Below are 18,713 nucleotides of genomic sequence, written 5' to 3'. Positions count from 1 at the left end.
GACCCAAAGCTTAAGGTAGCAAGGGAGACAGATGCGATACCAAGGCAGAGAGAGGTTTTCTATGCTACTTTTCAGCCAAAGTATCCATTAAGTCCCTGAAAACCAACCTAGGCTAACTTTGTCATTATGGCCAACACATCAGAAGTATCATCTTCAGCAACACTAGTGTAAGACTACTAATATATTGCTCAACAGTGTGACTTCCAAAATTAGTCATTATTAAAGTCAACTAAAAGCAAGAGAAGTTAGAGTGTTTTCCCTATGAAAAGTTCTGTGGATCTCAGGGTCAGAGGATTCCCTCATGTGGGATGTTTGTGCTGACAGAATGAGGAACCTGTGGTACAGGGTACTGGGCCAGATAATTTGAGCTAAAGTAATAAAAAGTACATTTAAGAATGCTGTAACACCAGCAAAAACAAAGGCCCATGTTCAGACCTTGCCCTCTGGGGTTCACTTTCTGCTCTGTACTGTCCTCCATAATTTGGTCCATAACAACTGCTCCAGCCAGGCAGAGGCAGGAGACAATCAGCTTTCTAAAGGCCAAAGTCTGAGAGAGAGTATGGCTTTATACTGTGTCACCTGGCTCATTACATGCTGCACCTAGACACCAGTGCCATGTTCAATCCACCATCCCTCATCATCCTAAATTCCAGAGCCTTTGCAACAATCCCATTTATACATGGTTGTGCACTTTAACCCCCTTGGTTCACCTGTCATGGGTTGGTCCTTGTCCCTGCTCTGTCTTGCACCCTGTATTATATTGGGAGTATGCAGAGGAGATAAACTGAGTTCATCCCTGAACACTCTAACATGTTATGTTTGAGAATAAATGATCCTATCTCTGAACTTCTACTGTATTATCAAAGTCTGGTGACTCATGGCAATGAGATGGTGGTAGTGGCAATGGGAGGTTTGAGACTAACCAGTAGGATTATACACCAAAAATGATGTGTGTGTCCTGAGGCAGGACAGGGGAGGAGACTGGTTTCTACTATGGAAAGTGAATGACATGTGAAGGTCATAGAGTCATGGCCAGGAAAGACATGGGAATCTGTCTTCACTGGAGACATCCATGCCTCTTGTTTTCATTTCCCTCATCCTCTAATTTAAAGTGCAGAAACCAACCTTACCCTCTAGTTGTTTCCTCAAAGGGCTGGTGTCGAGAGCCCCCTTGTGTCTAAATGAATTAAAACCCCAAAGCACTGTTTGCAAAATGACTACATAGTAAGCTGTCAATCAAAATCAGGCATTAGAGGTATTAGATTGTAAAAACATACCAAGATAATAGTATAAAGTAGCCCAATTTCACTGTCATTCCATAAAACTTAGTAATACAATCTCTTGAGAGTGATCAAGTCAATGTCCTGTCCCCATATGTAAATCAATCTCCGAATGAGAGTAAAATGTTTCTCCTTCCAGAAGAGTTCAAAGGGAGCAGTGCAAGACTGCCCTCACTTCTGACACCAACTGCAAGTTCAAGGGCTTCCCCAAACCATCCTCAGGACTCACAGAAAGCTGCTATACGCACAGCTATAGTTCTGTAGATCTCAGTGTCAGAGGATTCCCTCATGTGGGATTTTTGTGCTGACAGAATGAGGAACCTGTGATACAGGATCCAAATGAAAAGTAGCCAAGGAAAGAGATACATAGGACAGAGTCCAGGAGGTTCCAATTTAGGGTTTCTAAAGTCCTTTCTGTAGAGTCATAGGCAGTGTGAATTTCTCCTGGCAATAATGTGTAACAGAACATATGGAATACCATTAACTGGGGAAGTTCACCTGACCCCTGGTGCCCAGGATTTTCATTGTGGGTCTGTGATATGGACAAGTGAGCACCCAAGTTGGTCTGTGTTTACCCCCTCCAGAGTTGAGATGATATGACCTGACTCAAAGCCTCAACCCTGTCACACTGCAGGTATGGCTCAAGGTGCTTCCCCTAAACCACACCATTGTATTGGTGTCCGCCACGCATTGCATGGGTTTAAACAGTTTCCCAGAGGCAAAAACCAGTCTCTCTCAGACCAAGGTGAAATCCTACTCATTTCCACTTTTTCTTGTGTTGGCTACTACATTTAGGGGCCTGACTGAACTGGGCCAGCCCTCAGATGCAGCCCAGGAGGAGATATTTGTTCCTCCAACTGCCCGGGTGCTGCACCTGCCACCGACTTTGGTCTTTCGGAGATTTTAATTATCACAGTGATGAATGCTCACAAAAGACAAGTAGTGACAAGTGTTTGTGCTGGATTCCCTCTAACAGAAACACTGAAGCCTTTGTGCTGTGACAGACATTACCAACCACCCTACAAGTGTCTTTTTTCCCCCTTTTTATTCTTTCTGAGCAAATGATCCCTCATATAGTGAAGGATGTATGTCCCCTCTACTAGACCCTCATCAAAAGCTTGGCTATGAAACCCTCATTGAAAACTTGCTTTTCCTGGGCTTTTTAATATCTGAGTAGTTGATATTTGAAAAGTGGCATTTCTTCCTTTTCCAAAATTCCTTTCTGCTGTTTATATGCATATCTCCTCCACCCTGTGGTAAATTTTTCTAGAGCAGAGGCTCCATTCTATGATTCTGCCTCCTGACATTCTGCCCCACTTACCATAGGCATTCAATTAGGATTTGAGAGGCAACACATGTTTGAAGGCAGTATTAACAGACTGTACTTAGTTCTGAAATGCAAAAAATATTAGAAGCCTAGGAATAACATTTGGGTAGTGAGATGATAAAATATATTTGCATTTTCTTATACATGTGTTAAAGATAACTGGAGTAACTGTGTATGCTTGTGAGAGGAACTCAGTTTCTAGGAGGCAGAGTTAGAAAGAAGACTTTCAAGGCTTGCTTGATTTTTGAACCATGTGAATATTTTCTAGATTCCATAATAATTAATGAAAAGATTCTAGCAATAGGACAATAATTGGTAAATTCTTTATTTTGGCTAATATCAACTGCATTCATTACTACCATTTGACTTTAGCTCAGAGCAGACTCACTCACTAAAAGTTGAGTTGTAATAGACATTAAAAATAGGGATGAGACTGGAGAGGGGGTTTAGATATAAAGAGAGAGAAAGGAACTCAGGGGAGAACATGAGATCCTGCCAATTATCAGGATGGACTAAAACAGGACATGAGTAACTTCACCAGATCTAAGTCATATGCCAGATTTTCCAAAAAAGGTTTTCCAAAAAGTGTCTCATAACAATTATTCACTGGACTAAAAAAAAGGTTGACATGTTTCAAAGAGAAGATCTCCTCAACATGAAAGACCCAACTCAACACACAGCACTACAACAGAGCTGAGAGCAATTAAGATAGCACTGCAGAAACAGCCATCTCTGGGGACAGGCTCCCATTTAGAGATGGTCATATTATGGCATAAAGATGTTGTAGACGGTTCTCACATAGATTTCATCAGGAGGGGGCTTCTTCTTGCTTCCAGGCTCAAGGAATCTCTTAATTGTAGGGAAATTACTTAATTTCACTGTGTATTCCTAAAAAAAGGAAAGCATACAAGTTCAAAGTTAAGAGCAAAAGAATTAGTAACTATGAAAATATGGTTGTATTAAATGTCTCATTAAAATTTGTTCCACCACCATCTGTTGAAGGGACCCTACCAGAACTGCAATCCAACATCTCTCTAAGGTTGATCTTGTGTAATGATTATTTGCAATCCTTGTCTCCAATGGTAAGACCAGGGTTTATGCAAAACTCATGCTTCACACAAGGATGTGAATTCTCTTCAGAGACAGCAAAATTAAAAAAAAAAATACTTAGAGAACGATTGTAATACTTGGCTTAAAGAGGAAAAAGGGAAAAAAAAAAGGACACAGGAAATGCTTTAAGGGCATTGATGTGCTCAGAGGACATGTATGATTCATTTACATAAGAGTGCTTCAAAAGTCATCAGATGGTACAATTTCTATTTTGATTCTGCTTCCTTGTTCTTTTTACTCCTATTAGCAAATGAGTTCTCATTTTGGCTATGTGTGGGAGATGGCCAGCGGCATGCTTCAGAGCCGGGCACTCAGACACCAGATATTTATATAAACTGTAAAGAAAGAAAAAAAAAAATGTGTTTTTCACTCAGAGTCAAATCTTAAAATTTTCAGTAACTGAGAAGTTCATTTGCTCTAATGAAAAATTTGAACTATATATATGAAGCTATGTACACTCATATATGTTTTTAAAATCTTTTAAAATTATTTATTAAAAATATTTTTAATGTTTAAAACAAATCTTTAAAAATTCTCTTATTAAATTATCTTACTTAAAATAAGATTTATTTTAAAATAAGGCCATTTATTTTTAAGCTACTATTAAATGCCTATTATGTGTAAGACACAGCTTAATTAAGTATACATATGAAAAACATAAATACATTCACTATTAACAAAAACGCTAATGTCAATTAATACACAAATATGACAATCTTCTTTTTATTATTTACTTAAGATCTATTTGTATTATCTAATTTTGAATATTATATTAATATTTGAAGGCTTATTCCAAATGATTTGTCATTTCAAGACTTACTTGAAGTTCCTATTTATGTAAATAAAACTTGTATGATTTTTACCTTCCCTTCAGTCAATACAGGAATACTGTTAAATCCGATCTGGATCTGCTATCAGATTCTGAAGTCCTTTAATGTTGACACTTAATCTGCTCAGAGATTAAAGTTGTGTTTCCATATACGCGCCTTGGGTTTTAAAAGGAAGTTGTCAGCTTCATGGATATAAAATATCAAGGTCCTGGTGCCACAGTTTACCCAAAAAGCTAGATGTTTATCGTTTACCCTAGACTCTTTAGATCTTTCATAGTATAGTATTTCACTGCCTATTAGTTATGTAAAGTGAAAATAAAAACTTCTTTCATGTCAATTATCTTTCACCTGTAAGGATTTGAGAAGCAGAAAAACAATTTCAGGTCTATAACTTAATTTCATTTTACTAAATAGAATCTTTTTCTTTTGGTATCAGAAATTTAACCCAGGGAGCATTGAACCATTGAGCCACATTCTCAGCCCTTTTTAAAAATATTTTATTTAGAAACAGGGTCTCACTAAGTTGCTTAGGGCCTCATTAAGTTGCTGAGACTGGCTTTGAACTTGCAATCCCCCTGCTTCAGCCTCTCGAGCCACTGGGATTACAGGTGACAGGTGTGCACCACCACACCAGGCTACTAAATAGAATCTAAAACTTAATCTCTATCTCTCACTTGCGTGTGCGCATGCGCGCGCGCGCACACACACACACACACACACACACACACACACACACTCACCAGAAACTGAAGACAGGCCCAAGAATTCTGGGCCAGTTTTCCAATACACCATTTTATTTACCTGGAGGAAAGGAAATGCAGACAGGATATTAGGAATTTTCTCTTCAAGAGCCAAAATGGTTTGGAGTAGAATCACATCAGCAAGGCTCAGCTGATTACCAACAAGAAAGTTTTGTCCATGACTCCTTAAAACCTGCAGGATATAAATGGTTTACATTGGTTATGATATTCCATGTGAAAAAACTGAAGAAGCTATTTTATCAGTGTAGTATCTAAGAAGGGGTTGAAATTGTGGCCTTGTCCTTTTATCCTTTTATAACAATGGTAATGAAGAGGACACCTCTATATCTAAGCGGGAGAGGAAGAGAAAGCACAAACAAGTATGGAAATTAAAGCAGCCTTAAATATCTGCTGTAGATCAGAATGAGACCCTAAAAGGGGAAACGAAAACCTCAGTTTCTGAACTTTGCATTCAGAAAAGAATAAAGCCATTCCAGAAATGCACCTATAGCAAACAGCTGGCCATGATGAGTCCCTGCAGGTCAGGGAGGGGTGGAGTGATATCAGGAGCCTAAATGATACATTGTCTCCAAGGGGTCCATTCTCTTCCCAGTTCTGTGACCCTTGGGACTTGTAGTAATAAACCAAACCTGACCATGAAAATAAACCTCACAACTTCCCAAACAGAGAAAAGTAAAGGCTTAAGTTCATCCTGACTCCATTTTGAGGTTGAGGGTAACACCTAGGTATGGGGATTTGTAAGAACAAGTTCTGATCAGGGAGAGGCAAAGAACAGTGGCAACAAAGTGTTCTTCCTTTCTCAGTGAACTTTTATGTGCACTAGAATACGTGTGTGCACATACGCGTGTGGGGATGTCTGACAGGGACCCCGAAATTGATTCTGAATCAAACACAGCTACTAGAGCCAGAGTGATAAAGCACAGTGAATCCAGAATGCGTACGCAGAGGCCAGCGTTTCAGTCCTGGCTGTCCATTTTCTAACCACGTACCTTGGACAGGTTGATAGATTGCTGATTCCATTTCATTATGTGCAAGAAGGATAATAATTTTTACTTCATAGCTATGTTACAGGGAGCCTGACATGGGCCACTGGGCCACTAGACTCACCAGTGACTCTCCTACTTCACGAATGGCTTATGGGAAAAATACCATGAAACTAGAATACAGAACACCCCTCCACCCCAGCCCAATGCCACTTCTTTTTCTTTACTCTAATGACATGAAGATGGTCAGAGGGAGTTGGCCAAATAGGCCTTTCCATAATTTTATATCCTCTTGTTTTGTTTTTAATAGAAACATTTAAAAAAATTCCTTCTGATTCAAGGGAAAAAAAAGTGATTTAAAGCTCAGGGAAATAAGTATGATAATACCAAGTAGAAAACTGCAAAACACAAAAGGTAAGAGCAAAGGGAAGAGAAAACGGAAATGGGTTTCTTCACATCAAACTATCAAGGAGGATGTCTGATCATGAGAGCTGTCTTAATGAGTGTTTGTTGATTGAATGAATGAGGTAGTTCCTGCTTTTCTCTCTTATACAAGGTAAGTGCTGGGTGAAGTACGAATAAAAATGCACAAACTTTTGCTAGATTTCTGAAAAATGTAGCCCTCAGAGAGTCTGAGGGGCTCCAAGGCTTCAGCTCTGTATTGATGGCCATAGTTAGCTAGTTCTTAGGAGTCTGTTAACTCTTACGTTAGTAAAGCTCAACTGGGCTCAGCTTTATTCTACCCTGAACAGAAAAGGGCATCTGTGATGCCCCATGGGATTATGCGGGCTTCTCTGCCACCTACCTTTTCAAACACAGGAAAGTATCTAATTATAGCCTTCTGGGCCATGTTAACCACTTCCTTTTGTTGATCTTCCGGTTTTAAGAAAGGATGCATGATAAGCAGTTCCAGCAGATCCAGTGTCCCCTCCACATACATGTCAATCCTTCAAACAGAAAAGCAGGTGTCTCAGTTCTCCTCCTTGAACTTAACGGTTTTCACATCTAAGAATATAGAGTGCTTTTTCTTCAGGCTCTGCTAACCTAAGTACCAAAGAACATTTGCCTAAAACTGTCTGAAGAGCAAAGGTAGAGAGTCCATTCTAGTTACAGTTCGAAAACATCCTTCACAAATCAGAACTTTGACAGTCACAGCTGCCCTCTCTCCCCAGCTCCTACTCCTCCACCCTCACCCCAGCATTCACACCAAGTGCTCCTGGTGTGAAATTTTACATTTATAAAAATAATGAATATCATTTACAGAATACTTGGAGCACACCAGTCATGGTGCTAAACACTCTGCATCCATTATGTCACTGAATCCCATGACACCACGTAGATGTGCTATTATTACACCTGATGTATAGAAAACTGAGGCCTAACCCTTTGCCCAGGATCATGTATCCAGAAAGTGCAAGAACCAGACTCAGTTCAAACTATAATCAATGCATGCTATCCCAGGCCTTGAATGTCTGTTTCTCAATCCTAATACTCAAAGAAGTTAAAAAGTAGTATTGAAGTACTTAAAGATGTTAAAATATTTATGACATTATGAAATTATGACATCTTAAATAGATATATCAGAATTCAATTCCTTTCTATCATTTAACTTGAGTCTGATTATAAACCCAAAAGACACAATCTTGAAAGATTAAAATTCTGAATATTAAATCCTAGAAGTCAAATTTTCTTTTTAGTATTTTTTTTTTTGGGGGGGGGACAGGGCATCTTTTTACAGACACCCTCCCCACACACTATTTTAAGTTGCCAGCACTACTTTTTATAATTCACTCTCCATGTATTTCATTTTTGCATCATTTCCAATATTGGAGGTATACATTATGTGAAGAATTTTAGAGAATTCTAATTCATTTTATGTATGTTTTGCAACTTTGACTCCCTAAAGGGGCATTATCCCAAGGTTGTTTTGTGTCTAAGCATTGTGCATGTACATAAAAATGTTGACATTTCCCCAGTAAATGAAGAGATGGCCTTTTTGTACATCTGCATTTGTGAAAGATAAAATTTCTCAGCATGTCAGCTCTCTGGGTGACCGACTCTGTGGAGCCTCACTGCAGCATATGACCAGCTTTCCAAAGGTCTTAGGTTGTCTCTCTCAGTATTCCAGATGACTGCAGTTGAGAAGCTAGATACACACAACTACCAACCACAGTGACATGAATTTATATGCTTTGGTTTTTGGCCTATTTTTTAATGAATACTGTTTTTCTTCTCATAAATATTATATCCATGTGACTGTTGTTAGTTTACCTGAATGTTTATGTTTGCAAAAATATCTGGTAACAGATTTTTTTTTTATTGTGCAAAGTAGGCTATGGTAGTTCTGCCATGTTTTTATGTTTCTCAAATTAAAACCCCTTTAAAAATGTAAATAAATGTCTTCTAAAAGAATTTTTAAGAATTAGTTTGTCTAGACAGAATAATATATTTTTAAGATTTTTTTCTTTTGGGATTTTAGACCTTAGAAATTTTAGAACTTTTGGGATTTTGATGTTTAGGACTGTGTCTTTAGGAATTATGGCCCAAACTTATTTTACTCATATTTTCTATACTGAATTTCCAAACAGTCTTCATGGCCTTTCTGGGGTATGTTTCCTGTTCACACTAATGACTCAGGACATAAAGAAATGGGGTGTGCTGCAGAGGATTGCTAATCAGCTAAGGCACTAGAAAGGGTGTCAGAGGAGCCACCGTACAGGGTTCTTTCCTTGAGGTCCTTGCCAAACAGATGGTGCTTTTCTGCTATGTAGTGGAGAATGCATCGGGTCTGGACCAACTTCATTCCATCAATTTCAACCATGGGCACTTGTTGGAACAGCAAGTGGTTACCTGAAAACAGAAGCCCAGAGTTAGAATTGACCTCTTCTTCCCATTCTCCAACCCCTAAAAAAGGGCTCTATTGAATGAAAAGGCGCAGTGGAGCCACTGTCTTAGGAAATATCAGAAATCTCCCGGATGAAAGTTAACTTCAACTTCCAACTTCATCCAGGGGAGCAGATTTAACCATGAAAGAAGCCTGAAAACTAACACTGTTGTAAATCTTCCCTTCTTATTTCCCAATCAATAATACCTACCACTGAGACAAGGGATTGGGGAGGCCACATACTGGAGATATGTGTTCAGAGCTGCACCAGTCAATATTTATACCTATATTAGAATAATTAAAATACTAAAAATTACAATACAGTTCCTCAGTCACATTAGACACATTTCAAGTATCAGTGGTCAGAGGTGGCAGGGGGGTGGTGGCTACATTGGACAGTGTAGAACAGGACCTTTCTGTCACTTCAGAGTGCACTGAACAGCACTGAGAGAATCTGATCCTGAAACCTAAGGCACTGCGGATTCTTAGGTATTCCTGCTGGCTTCTCCTCTTCTACAGTCACAGGCCATTTACTACCAAGTTTGCTACCACTGAACCCAGAACCTTCTCCAACAAACCTATATCAAACACATTCCACATACCCAACCTTGTGATGAGATGCAGAGAAAAGATTCAGCCCTTGGGCTGGGGCACTAACTTCAGACCAGTGTCACACACAAAAGCTGGCATTACAGTCCTGTAGACCTGGCCCTAGAGGGAGCCTTGACTTGGGCCTGGGACCTGATAGCTGGTTGGGAAATTGCTCAGAGAGTTAGTAGGATTCCTTAAGGGCATGCTGATGGTTCCCATGCAGAGGATGGGCACAGAGGATCAGGGCTGGCCAAGGAGCTAAAGAAAAGCCTTTTATGGATTTCACTTCCATTTGGTAACTAGGTAGAGAAGATGGGGAAGGATGAGAAGGAGGGGAAGAGCAAAATGGAGAGGGAAAATGGAAGAAAGGTTGAAAGGGGCTAAGGGAGGAGACAGGGATGGAGAAGGGTTGTTCACTTGGATGGGGAAGGAACTGTTCCTGCCTTTCAGTGAGCTTTTATTAGAACTCCTGAGCAAGAAGGGACTTCCTGCTGGGTGCAGTGGCACACGCCTGTAAACCCAGCACCTTGGGAGGCTGAGGCAGGAGGATCATAAGTTCAAAGCCAGCCTCAGCAAAAGTGAGGTGCTAAGCAACTCAGTGAGACCCCTGTCTCTAAATAAAATATAAAATAGGGTTGGGGATGTGGCTCAGTGGCCGAGTGCCTCTGAATTACCAACCCCCCCCCCCCCCACCACCACCACCAAAAAATAAGTGACTTCCTGGCAATTTCAGCTGTATATTCTCTTTTAGTTTTCTGGTTTTAGGATACTGTTCTTAATATTTTCTGCATCTTTACCCTTTCACATAAATACGTTCTTTAAAAACAGTAGTACACCCAGTTGTGATGGCCCATGCCTATAGTTCCAACAGCTCAGGAGACTGAGATGGGAGGATCACAAGTTCAAAGCCAGCCTCAGCAAAGTGAGGCGCTAAGCAACTCAGTGAGACCCTGTCTCTAAATAAAATACAAAATAGGACTGGGGATGTGGCTCAGTGGTTGAGTGCCCCTGAATTCAATCCCTGGTACCGAAAAACAAAACAAACAAAAAACTCAGCAGTACTGTAGACAATAGTTTCATGTTCATACTCACCATCCTGCAACTTGTGCAACTGTTCTTTCGTTTCCAGAAATTCTTCATCAAACTAAATTTAAAAAAAAAAAGATACCCCCGCCACAAGAAGGTAAATATCATTAGAGGTACAGGAGTGAAAACATCAATTTAAATTGCTTCAAGAAACAGAGACCAAATGCATACTTTGCATCCATATCTTGGTTCCTAAATATCACTACCCACCAAAATGACCCAGGGCTCTTACAAGAAAAGGTTTATACTTTTATGTCAGAGTAAGGAAGTGCTCACAGATGAATGATACATGGCAGAGGAAAAGGCATGGAGGACACTATTTTAGATGGATTCCCTAATCAAATGTGAGACAAATCAAGCATCAAAAAGAATGATGTCAGGTGTGGATTATAACACACAACAAAATCTCTATGCCCATAAATGATGATACTAAAAAAATGGTGGGAGGGGGCAAAAGCTCTGTTTTGAAAAAGAAGTAGTGCTAACTGATAAAGTATTAATACTAATGAATGATAAAATTAGGAAATCCTCACTTTGCATCCTCTTGTGTAATAACTAATTCTAACAAGGATCATAATGGCCACTAAAATCACTGGGGTAGAAAACATTCACTTACTCTCCAAGTATCATCCCAAAGTTACTTAATTGTGATAAAGGGAAAATGTGTCCTTTCAATAGAAGGGTCTGGAGATCTCACTGTCTATCTAATGATCAAACTGGGCTCTGCAAAGCGGAGACTCAGACATCCTGTGCTTTCTGTTGTGACCAATGGAGAAAGGCAGATTATCACCTGTAAAAACATCTCCAAAAACATTTAACTTGAATTTAATCTCAAGGTAGAAATCAGGCATATCCAGGATGTGGGACATTCAGTGACACAATGACCTGAACTCTAAGAGCTAACAGCATGGGAAAAAAAAAAAAAAAGAAAAGAAGAAAGAAGTAGGTATTGTTCTCAATAAAATGAGACTTAGACCCATTCTAAGACAAAACTACCAAATGCCTAACTCTAGATTAGATGAGGGGAAATTGTTATATCTGCTAAGTAACATGTAACAGAGACACTGGACAATATGAAAAATCTGAATATGGACTACATATTAGATGTTAGGGACTTAGTGCTAATTTTCTTAATTGTTCTTTATCAAAATAATTATTTATTCTTTCTTCTTTCAAATGATTAAAAATACAGAGAGGAAGGGAAAATGTAAATGTAGCAAAATGTGAACAACTGGTGATTTGAGTTGAAAGGCATGCTATCACATCTTTTCTGTAGGTTTGAGTTTTCAAATTTAAAAGTTGAGGTGAGAAAAAGGAATGAAAACAAGGCCCTCTTCTGGCGACAGCATGAAACACATTCTATAATGCTCCATACCAATGCTCTTTGTGTCAAGAATCCCAGGAGGAGTCCCCAGCAGCTGGGACCCTGCACTGCTTGCCCAGGTCATTCTAAGGAGAGTGGAGCTAAACAGGGTAGCAGCACCTGCAGGCTTCCGCTCATCCATCTGAGCTGGCTGATGTGGATGAACCAGAGTGAGGGGTATAGGTGTGACTTCTGCTACTCATTGGGGTCTTCAAAATGCAAGGAGAGGAGTCCTAACTCCCCAGAGGATCCCCATCTGAGGCCCACGAGGGCAGTAGCCTCAAGGCAACAATGATTAGGACATTTGTCCTAACTCCTGGAAGGTCAGAGGTGGTGCAAGTAGCTTTCTCTCACGCTACTGTTTCTCAAGCTTTATGGCCATGATCACTTAAAACATAAATGGGAAAGCAGGAGACAGACATATGCCCGGGAGACTCACATTCAGGACTTGGGAGGGCCCAGAATTGCATAATTTTTTTTAAAAAAACAAGAATGATTCTGATATTTTACTTCTGAGAACAAGTGTGCTAAATAAATGCTATCTCTCACTGATTGCTTTGTATCAAGCTTTATAAACCATTGGTAAATAAGAGAAATTGGCACTGGCATGGGGACAGGGAGATAGAAGGAAGGAAAAATCCTAAGTAACAGTCCATGGCTGTAGGGATAGAGACAGCAGCTCAACTTCTATCCACCCAGTCACTTGTCTTTTCTCCCTAGTCCAGGATACAGTTCCCCATGTAGGATTCTATAGAGAACTGTCCCCTTCCACACCAAACACTCTTTCTTCTAAGTGAGTTACTTAGAAGTCTTGAATCAGGAGTTCCTAGCCTTTAAGTCTTCTCTTTTATATGTGTTACTCTTCCTCTTAATATGGGTATTTGCTGGGTTTCTGAGGGGGTCTTCAGATAAATGAAGTCCAAAGCATCAAAGCATCAAAGACAAGCACAACAAAGACCAACAACCAGCTCAGAGCAATGTCAGCGAGGGCTCAAACCAAGTGACTGAGAAGAGGATGCTGATTCCCTGAATCAAGACAGCTGATTTTCAGCAGGTTCTAGCCACTTCTAGGCACCTCATTACTTAGGTCTGTGTGCTTTCCATAAGAGGACCAAACACCCAGTCCTGGGTTACTGGAAAACACAAACTTGTCTGCTGGCTTCATGAGAATAAATTTAGCTAAAATCATCTTTTGGTAAAGAGATAGGGAGTGACCTCCCCCAACACCATCTTTTGGAAACTACTACTATACACCATGTGGTTGGCCCTGGCAAGGAGGACAGTTTTAGTTCTCTTCACCCTGGAGACCCCGCTAGGCGCATTATTCCACCCCATCGGCCTGTTCGATACGATTGGTCTTTGGTAGGTGATTATATGACCCATGTTCTTTTTGTTAACTTTTTAAAGATTTTGTTAACTTTTGTAAGGAAGATTTTTGACTCATAAGAGAGTAGGAGGGGCAGGGTAGAATGAAGGCAGGGAAAAAGAGACTTTGACAAAGGATGATATGACATACGTGTATATGACATACATGTATCTATTCAAAACCTATGAAAAAATCAAAAGCCCTGCCAGAATTAGACAAGTGACAAACAAGGGAAGTCAACCAGGTTCAGGTCCTGGGACTACAATTGCTTTCTTTCCTTTCTTCACACGATTAAAAAATAAAAGCTGAGACAACAGGGAATGGTGGGGAAGTTCTTATTTAGATCCAGCAATTGCTGCTCTGTACAAATTAGGGCCCAGTATCATCAGATCTTCCAATTTCTTAACAGAAGTCAGAAACAGGATTTGTTTATAAAAATGATGTCAACCAGTTTGGAAAACTGTAAAATACTGTGTGGAAAGTTATAAAGATATGCAAAAACATATAAATAAAACCCAAATCAATATTTGTTATCTTTAGAAGTTGCTAAGGCAACAACCATTTATTCTGAAAAGGGTAAATAGAACCAAACATTAATCAAGACTTTCTATATGAGCCATATTTCAAGGAAATTAAATAAGGAGTAAAAATTATTCATTATAAGGGAATCATCATTAATAAATTAATAAATTCAGGTGAAATGATAGAAAAATTGTTATTTTGTAATCCCTAGCAATGATGATGATGATTAGTAGCTACTAAAACCACTAGTTGAAAAAGTGATGTAGTGATATTGTAGTTTACAATATCAAGCTCAGTGTCACTGATGCGGTACAATGCAGCCCCTGATGTGGTACAATAGAAGTACTTTCCAAGTTGTTCTCCTGATGTAGTCTGGCGAGGCAAATAAAATCTAAGACAAAAAGAAGCCTGGATCTAATCACACCTCTGGGCTCAATGAGCAGCTTATAGGAAATATAGAGAAGAGAGGATAGTCTCATTTCACCATGTTACCTCAAAATAACTCCCAGATGGTAAACAAGCCAAATCCAGAATGGGTGACATTCGACAAGGCAGGTTTTTTTTCCCCCACAAAAAAACAACTAAGAAACAGACGCAGATAACTAGCACCCAGATCTTGGCTTCTAATATAATTTCCTACTACAAGGGACTAGGGCTCCTTGGAGAAATACCTGATTGTAATAGAGCAGCGAAAATACAAGATGAGCATTAGAGCATCTTATAGTGTCAGAAAGTAATGAAGGGCTAAGAAAAAGAAAAAGAAAGAAAGAGTACCAATGGCCAAAGCTGGAACGACCTAAGCAATAACTAAATGATGTGTGTGTGTGTGTATGTATGTATGTGTGTGTGTAGAGAAATCTTCCTTACATAAAAATTCCAGGAGGTGGAGCTTTAGTTCCCATCCTTTTGCTTGTGGGCTGGACTTAATGATTTGCTTCCAAAGAATACAGGGAAAAACAATAACACAACAATGGAGAAATGTGACAGACCTTAACCAAACGACCAAGGTTACCAGCTCCAGTGATGATTCATGTTGATATCATCTAACCCAGGATAAGATGCAAAGAGAAGAGAACATCAGTTTGGCACTTCCTGCCCTCAAAGTCATAAACCCATCTAATCATGGGAGAACATCAGACATGGAGAATCCTACAAAAATACATCAAGGAGGTGAAATAAAGAAAAGGCTGAGTAACTATCACAGATTGAGGGCAATTAGAGAAACATACAAATATAGTGTTGAACCATGGAATAGTAAAAGGACGTTGGTAGGAAAAAAAATCGTGAAAGCAAATAAAATCTGTAGTTAGTCACATATTTCTTAGTTTGACATATAAAATGTGATCATTGGGGGGGGGTTTAGGGTTACATGGCACAATTTTACAACTTTCTATAAATCTGGAATTATTGCTAAGTATAGTTTTTTTTTTTAATGTGGAGGAAAACTGTTAGAGAATTTTAAAATACTGGAAGACACAAAATTAAATGCAATATGTTGACCTTGTTTAGATCAGGACTGGAACAAACTACTAAAAAATCGGAGACAATTAGACTGAGTGTTAGATGATAACAAGAAATGTGATAAATGTTGGGTGTGATAACACTGTTGTTAAGTTTTAAATTCCCAACCCATTCAAGAGCAATGTGGAAGTAGCCCTCCTAGATGAAATGATATGATGTTTGAATTTTGCTTTAAAAATGCTTCCAACAAAACAAGTGGAGGGAGGAGCTTGATCAAACAGGATTAGCATAAAGCTAATGATCTTTTGAGCTGGAAGATGGGTAATGCATAGAATTTATGGCAATGCTCGATGTGGTTTGTATTTGAAACTTTTCATAATAAAAAACCTAAGGAACAGAAATGCTATGTGGACCATTGCTCAAGAGTATGCTGGCAAAATGCCAAGGTTTGCCATTTGGAAGCTATCAACAGGAAATTTACCCAGAGATTGCATAATTAGTAAATGTTCAGGGTGAAATTGGAAATTTTCTGATTAATTCCCTTTCTCCTTATTATTCACTGGTGTTAGATCAGAGGCCAACGATTAAGTAAAAGTCAAAGGAGAAACAGAAATCCATAGATTACATTCCATTTATAAAGAAAAGTCCCTTGACAGGAAGGAATCTTCTGACCCAAAGCACAGCTGTGATTTTGGTAAAGGATGAATAGGTTCTGTTGGGTGCAGAGCAGGCTGAACTGTGTTGTCTGCAGGGCAGGCTGAACAGATGTTGGCTGCAAGATAGCCCACGCACTCAAACCCCCCTCTGGTCCTTTATCACCTGTTTGCCTCAAGTCTGAACATTCAACCCTGCTTAAGGCTGAACATTTAACCCCCCCTTGGGCCAACAAGGCAGCTTGCAGACCCAGAGGCCCCATTCGATTTGGGCTATAAAAACTCCCTCCTGCCAGGCCCCCCTCTCTCTTGCTCTTTCTCTCTTGCTCTCTCTCTCTTGCTCTTTATCTTTCTTACGCGGGCTCTCTGTCTCTCTCTTGCTCTTGCTCTCTCCCTGTTCATCTCTTCTCTTTTTCTTTCCTTTCTCTTTGTTGCACTGCTGCAATAAAGATCTTTTGGTTGCTCTGAGTGTTGTGGTCACTTTCCTTTCAGGTTCTCTGAAACTTATTGTTTCCTCAAAAGTCTCAAAGTTGTATGGCAAATCTGTGAAGAAACAGCAGAGAGATACCTCGACTCCAGCAGCTGCTAAAACCCATCTTACGGATTCCATGCGGCCTCTTCCGTTGGGGTAGTGGAGCTTGGGCCTCGCTGCCATGATGGCTTTTCAGGCTTCTGAAAAACAAATGCAGCAGGCAGCTCCTCGCACAGGAACCAACAACCCACGTTTTTAATATGGTGTCCTTTGCCAGTGCTCAGGAGCTACATGAATATTCAGGATTTTGGAACAGGAAATTGTTTTCTTTTATTGCTGCATTTTCCTTCACTCAATAAAAACATACCACCATTTTAAAACATGGAGAAAAAAACAACAGCTTTGGCTTTCATATTGTTTCTATTTATGATTCCTTGTTCTGGATCTTGGGAACCTGGGGGCGATTTGTTGTAAAGACATTTGTGCTAGCAGTACAGTATGCCACAGATTCATCATACCGTTATGATGTTTTTTTTGACCTTGACAATCTTAGGATTTTTTTCCAAATTCAGCTTGGAGGGGCAAGTTACAGAGGGCCGCGGGGGCGAAATGCACGCCCACTGGAATCTTCATGTTTTACATGCATCGTCATATGTTATCACAGCAACTGGGAGGTGGACAGGACAAATATTGCTATTGTCCGCAAGAAGTGAATCTGCTGTGGCCCTCCCGGCCCCGCACGTGCCTACCCCCAGCTAGAAGATGATTCCCTGGCTTGAGAAATCCCCCCAGGCCACACTTGGCTCTCTGAAAACGACACTCCCAGCTCAATCCACGAAGGGCTGCAGCCCTTGCCTGGTCGCCTGGGGCGATATGAGCCTACCTCCGCAAAGGAGGGTAATAAAAATGCACCCAGAGCCAAGAATGACCCAATCCCAACCTAGGGGCCCGCGTCTTCCCAGATGGGGGCGGAGGTGCAAAAGACAAGAGGGAGAAAGACAAAAAAAAAAAAAAAAAAAGTCTGAATAGTGAGGGGGTGAGGGATGGATGGGGCAGCAAGGGGCTCGGAGAATAGCCGGGAGGAGAAACAACAAGAGGGGAAAGGGCGGGCGGGGACGGCGGGAGGAAGACAGACCTGGGGTCCACTCGGAGCGCCACGAACTGCACAAAGCGCTCGGCCAGCTGTCTGCAGCGAGGAGGGCGGAGCGCCAGTGGAGGAGGCGCTCCACATGGGCGAGGCTCCGGGAGGACTTCACCAATCAAGAAGACAATATTTAGCATGCCCCACCCAGCTGCAAGGGATTCTGGATAATATGAAAAAATCCCAAATTTAAGACACTTTCATTTCAATTTTAGCATTTTGAGGGTTTAAATTACCTTTATAGAGATTAGAGCAAGTTTTATTTTAATTATAAAGTCATGTTATGGGCAAAAATGTAATCAGGAAACTCAGCCTATGTGTAAAGTTGTAAATGTCTTTAGGTTTATATAGCCTGTAGCCCAGCCTCGTTTCTTGGATGTGAGGGCGATCTGGCTGCGACATCTGTCACCCCATTGATCGCCAGGGTTGATTCGGCTGATCTGGCTGGCTAGGCGGGTGTCCCCTTCCTCCCTCACCGCTCCATGTGCGTCCCTCCCGAAGCTGCGCGCTCGGTCGAAGAGGACGACCTTCCCCGATAGAGGAGGACCGTTCTTCGGTCAAGGGTATACGAGTAGCTGCGCTCCCCTGCTAGAACCTCCAAACAAGCTCTCAAGGTCCATTTGTAGGAGAACGTAGGGTAGTCAAGCTTCCAAGACTCCAGACACATCCAAATGAGGCGCTGCACGTGGCAGTCTGCCTTTCTTTTCCCCCATTTACATCTATTTTTCCTAGTTTTGCACATACATATATTCCCCCCCCCCCCTTCTTTCTTCCTTAATCCCAATGGATCACCTTAAGCAATTCCTTCAATTCATATTAGAGATGAGTCCTCTGAGCCACAGGGCCAAACATAGCACCCACTCAACAGAGGACATTAGGGTAT

At 40.5% G+C, this 18,713-nt stretch overlaps 1 protein-coding gene across 1 annotated transcript; it reads right to left on the bottom strand.

Moving 5' to 3' along the window:
* Positions 1 to 2,908: 2,908 nt before the first annotated feature.
* Positions 2,909 to 17,920, bottom strand: LOC114095045 (glutathione S-transferase A4). The gene is made up of 7 exons (XM_027938217.2): positions 17,825 to 17,920; positions 16,786 to 16,889; positions 10,859 to 10,910; positions 9,009 to 9,141; positions 7,097 to 7,238; positions 5,349 to 5,480; positions 2,909 to 3,495 (listed from the first exon to the last, which is right to left on the bottom strand). The coding sequence occupies exons 2-7, from the start codon at positions 16,870 to 16,872 to the stop codon at positions 3,373 to 3,375; spliced, it is 669 nt and encodes a 222-aa protein (XP_027794018.2). The 5' UTR covers positions 16,873 to 16,889; positions 17,825 to 17,920; the 3' UTR covers positions 2,909 to 3,372.
* Positions 17,921 to 18,713: the final 793 nt, after the last annotated feature.

This window comes from Marmota flaviventris, chromosome 6 (assembly GCF_047511675.1).
Source record: "Marmota flaviventris isolate mMarFla1 chromosome 6, mMarFla1.hap1, whole genome shotgun sequence".
Taxonomy (NCBI): Eukaryota; Metazoa; Chordata; class Mammalia; order Rodentia; family Sciuridae; genus Marmota; species Marmota flaviventris.
Note: the sequence above shows the minus strand (reverse complement) of the source record. Positions and strands in the feature narration are given on the sequence as shown.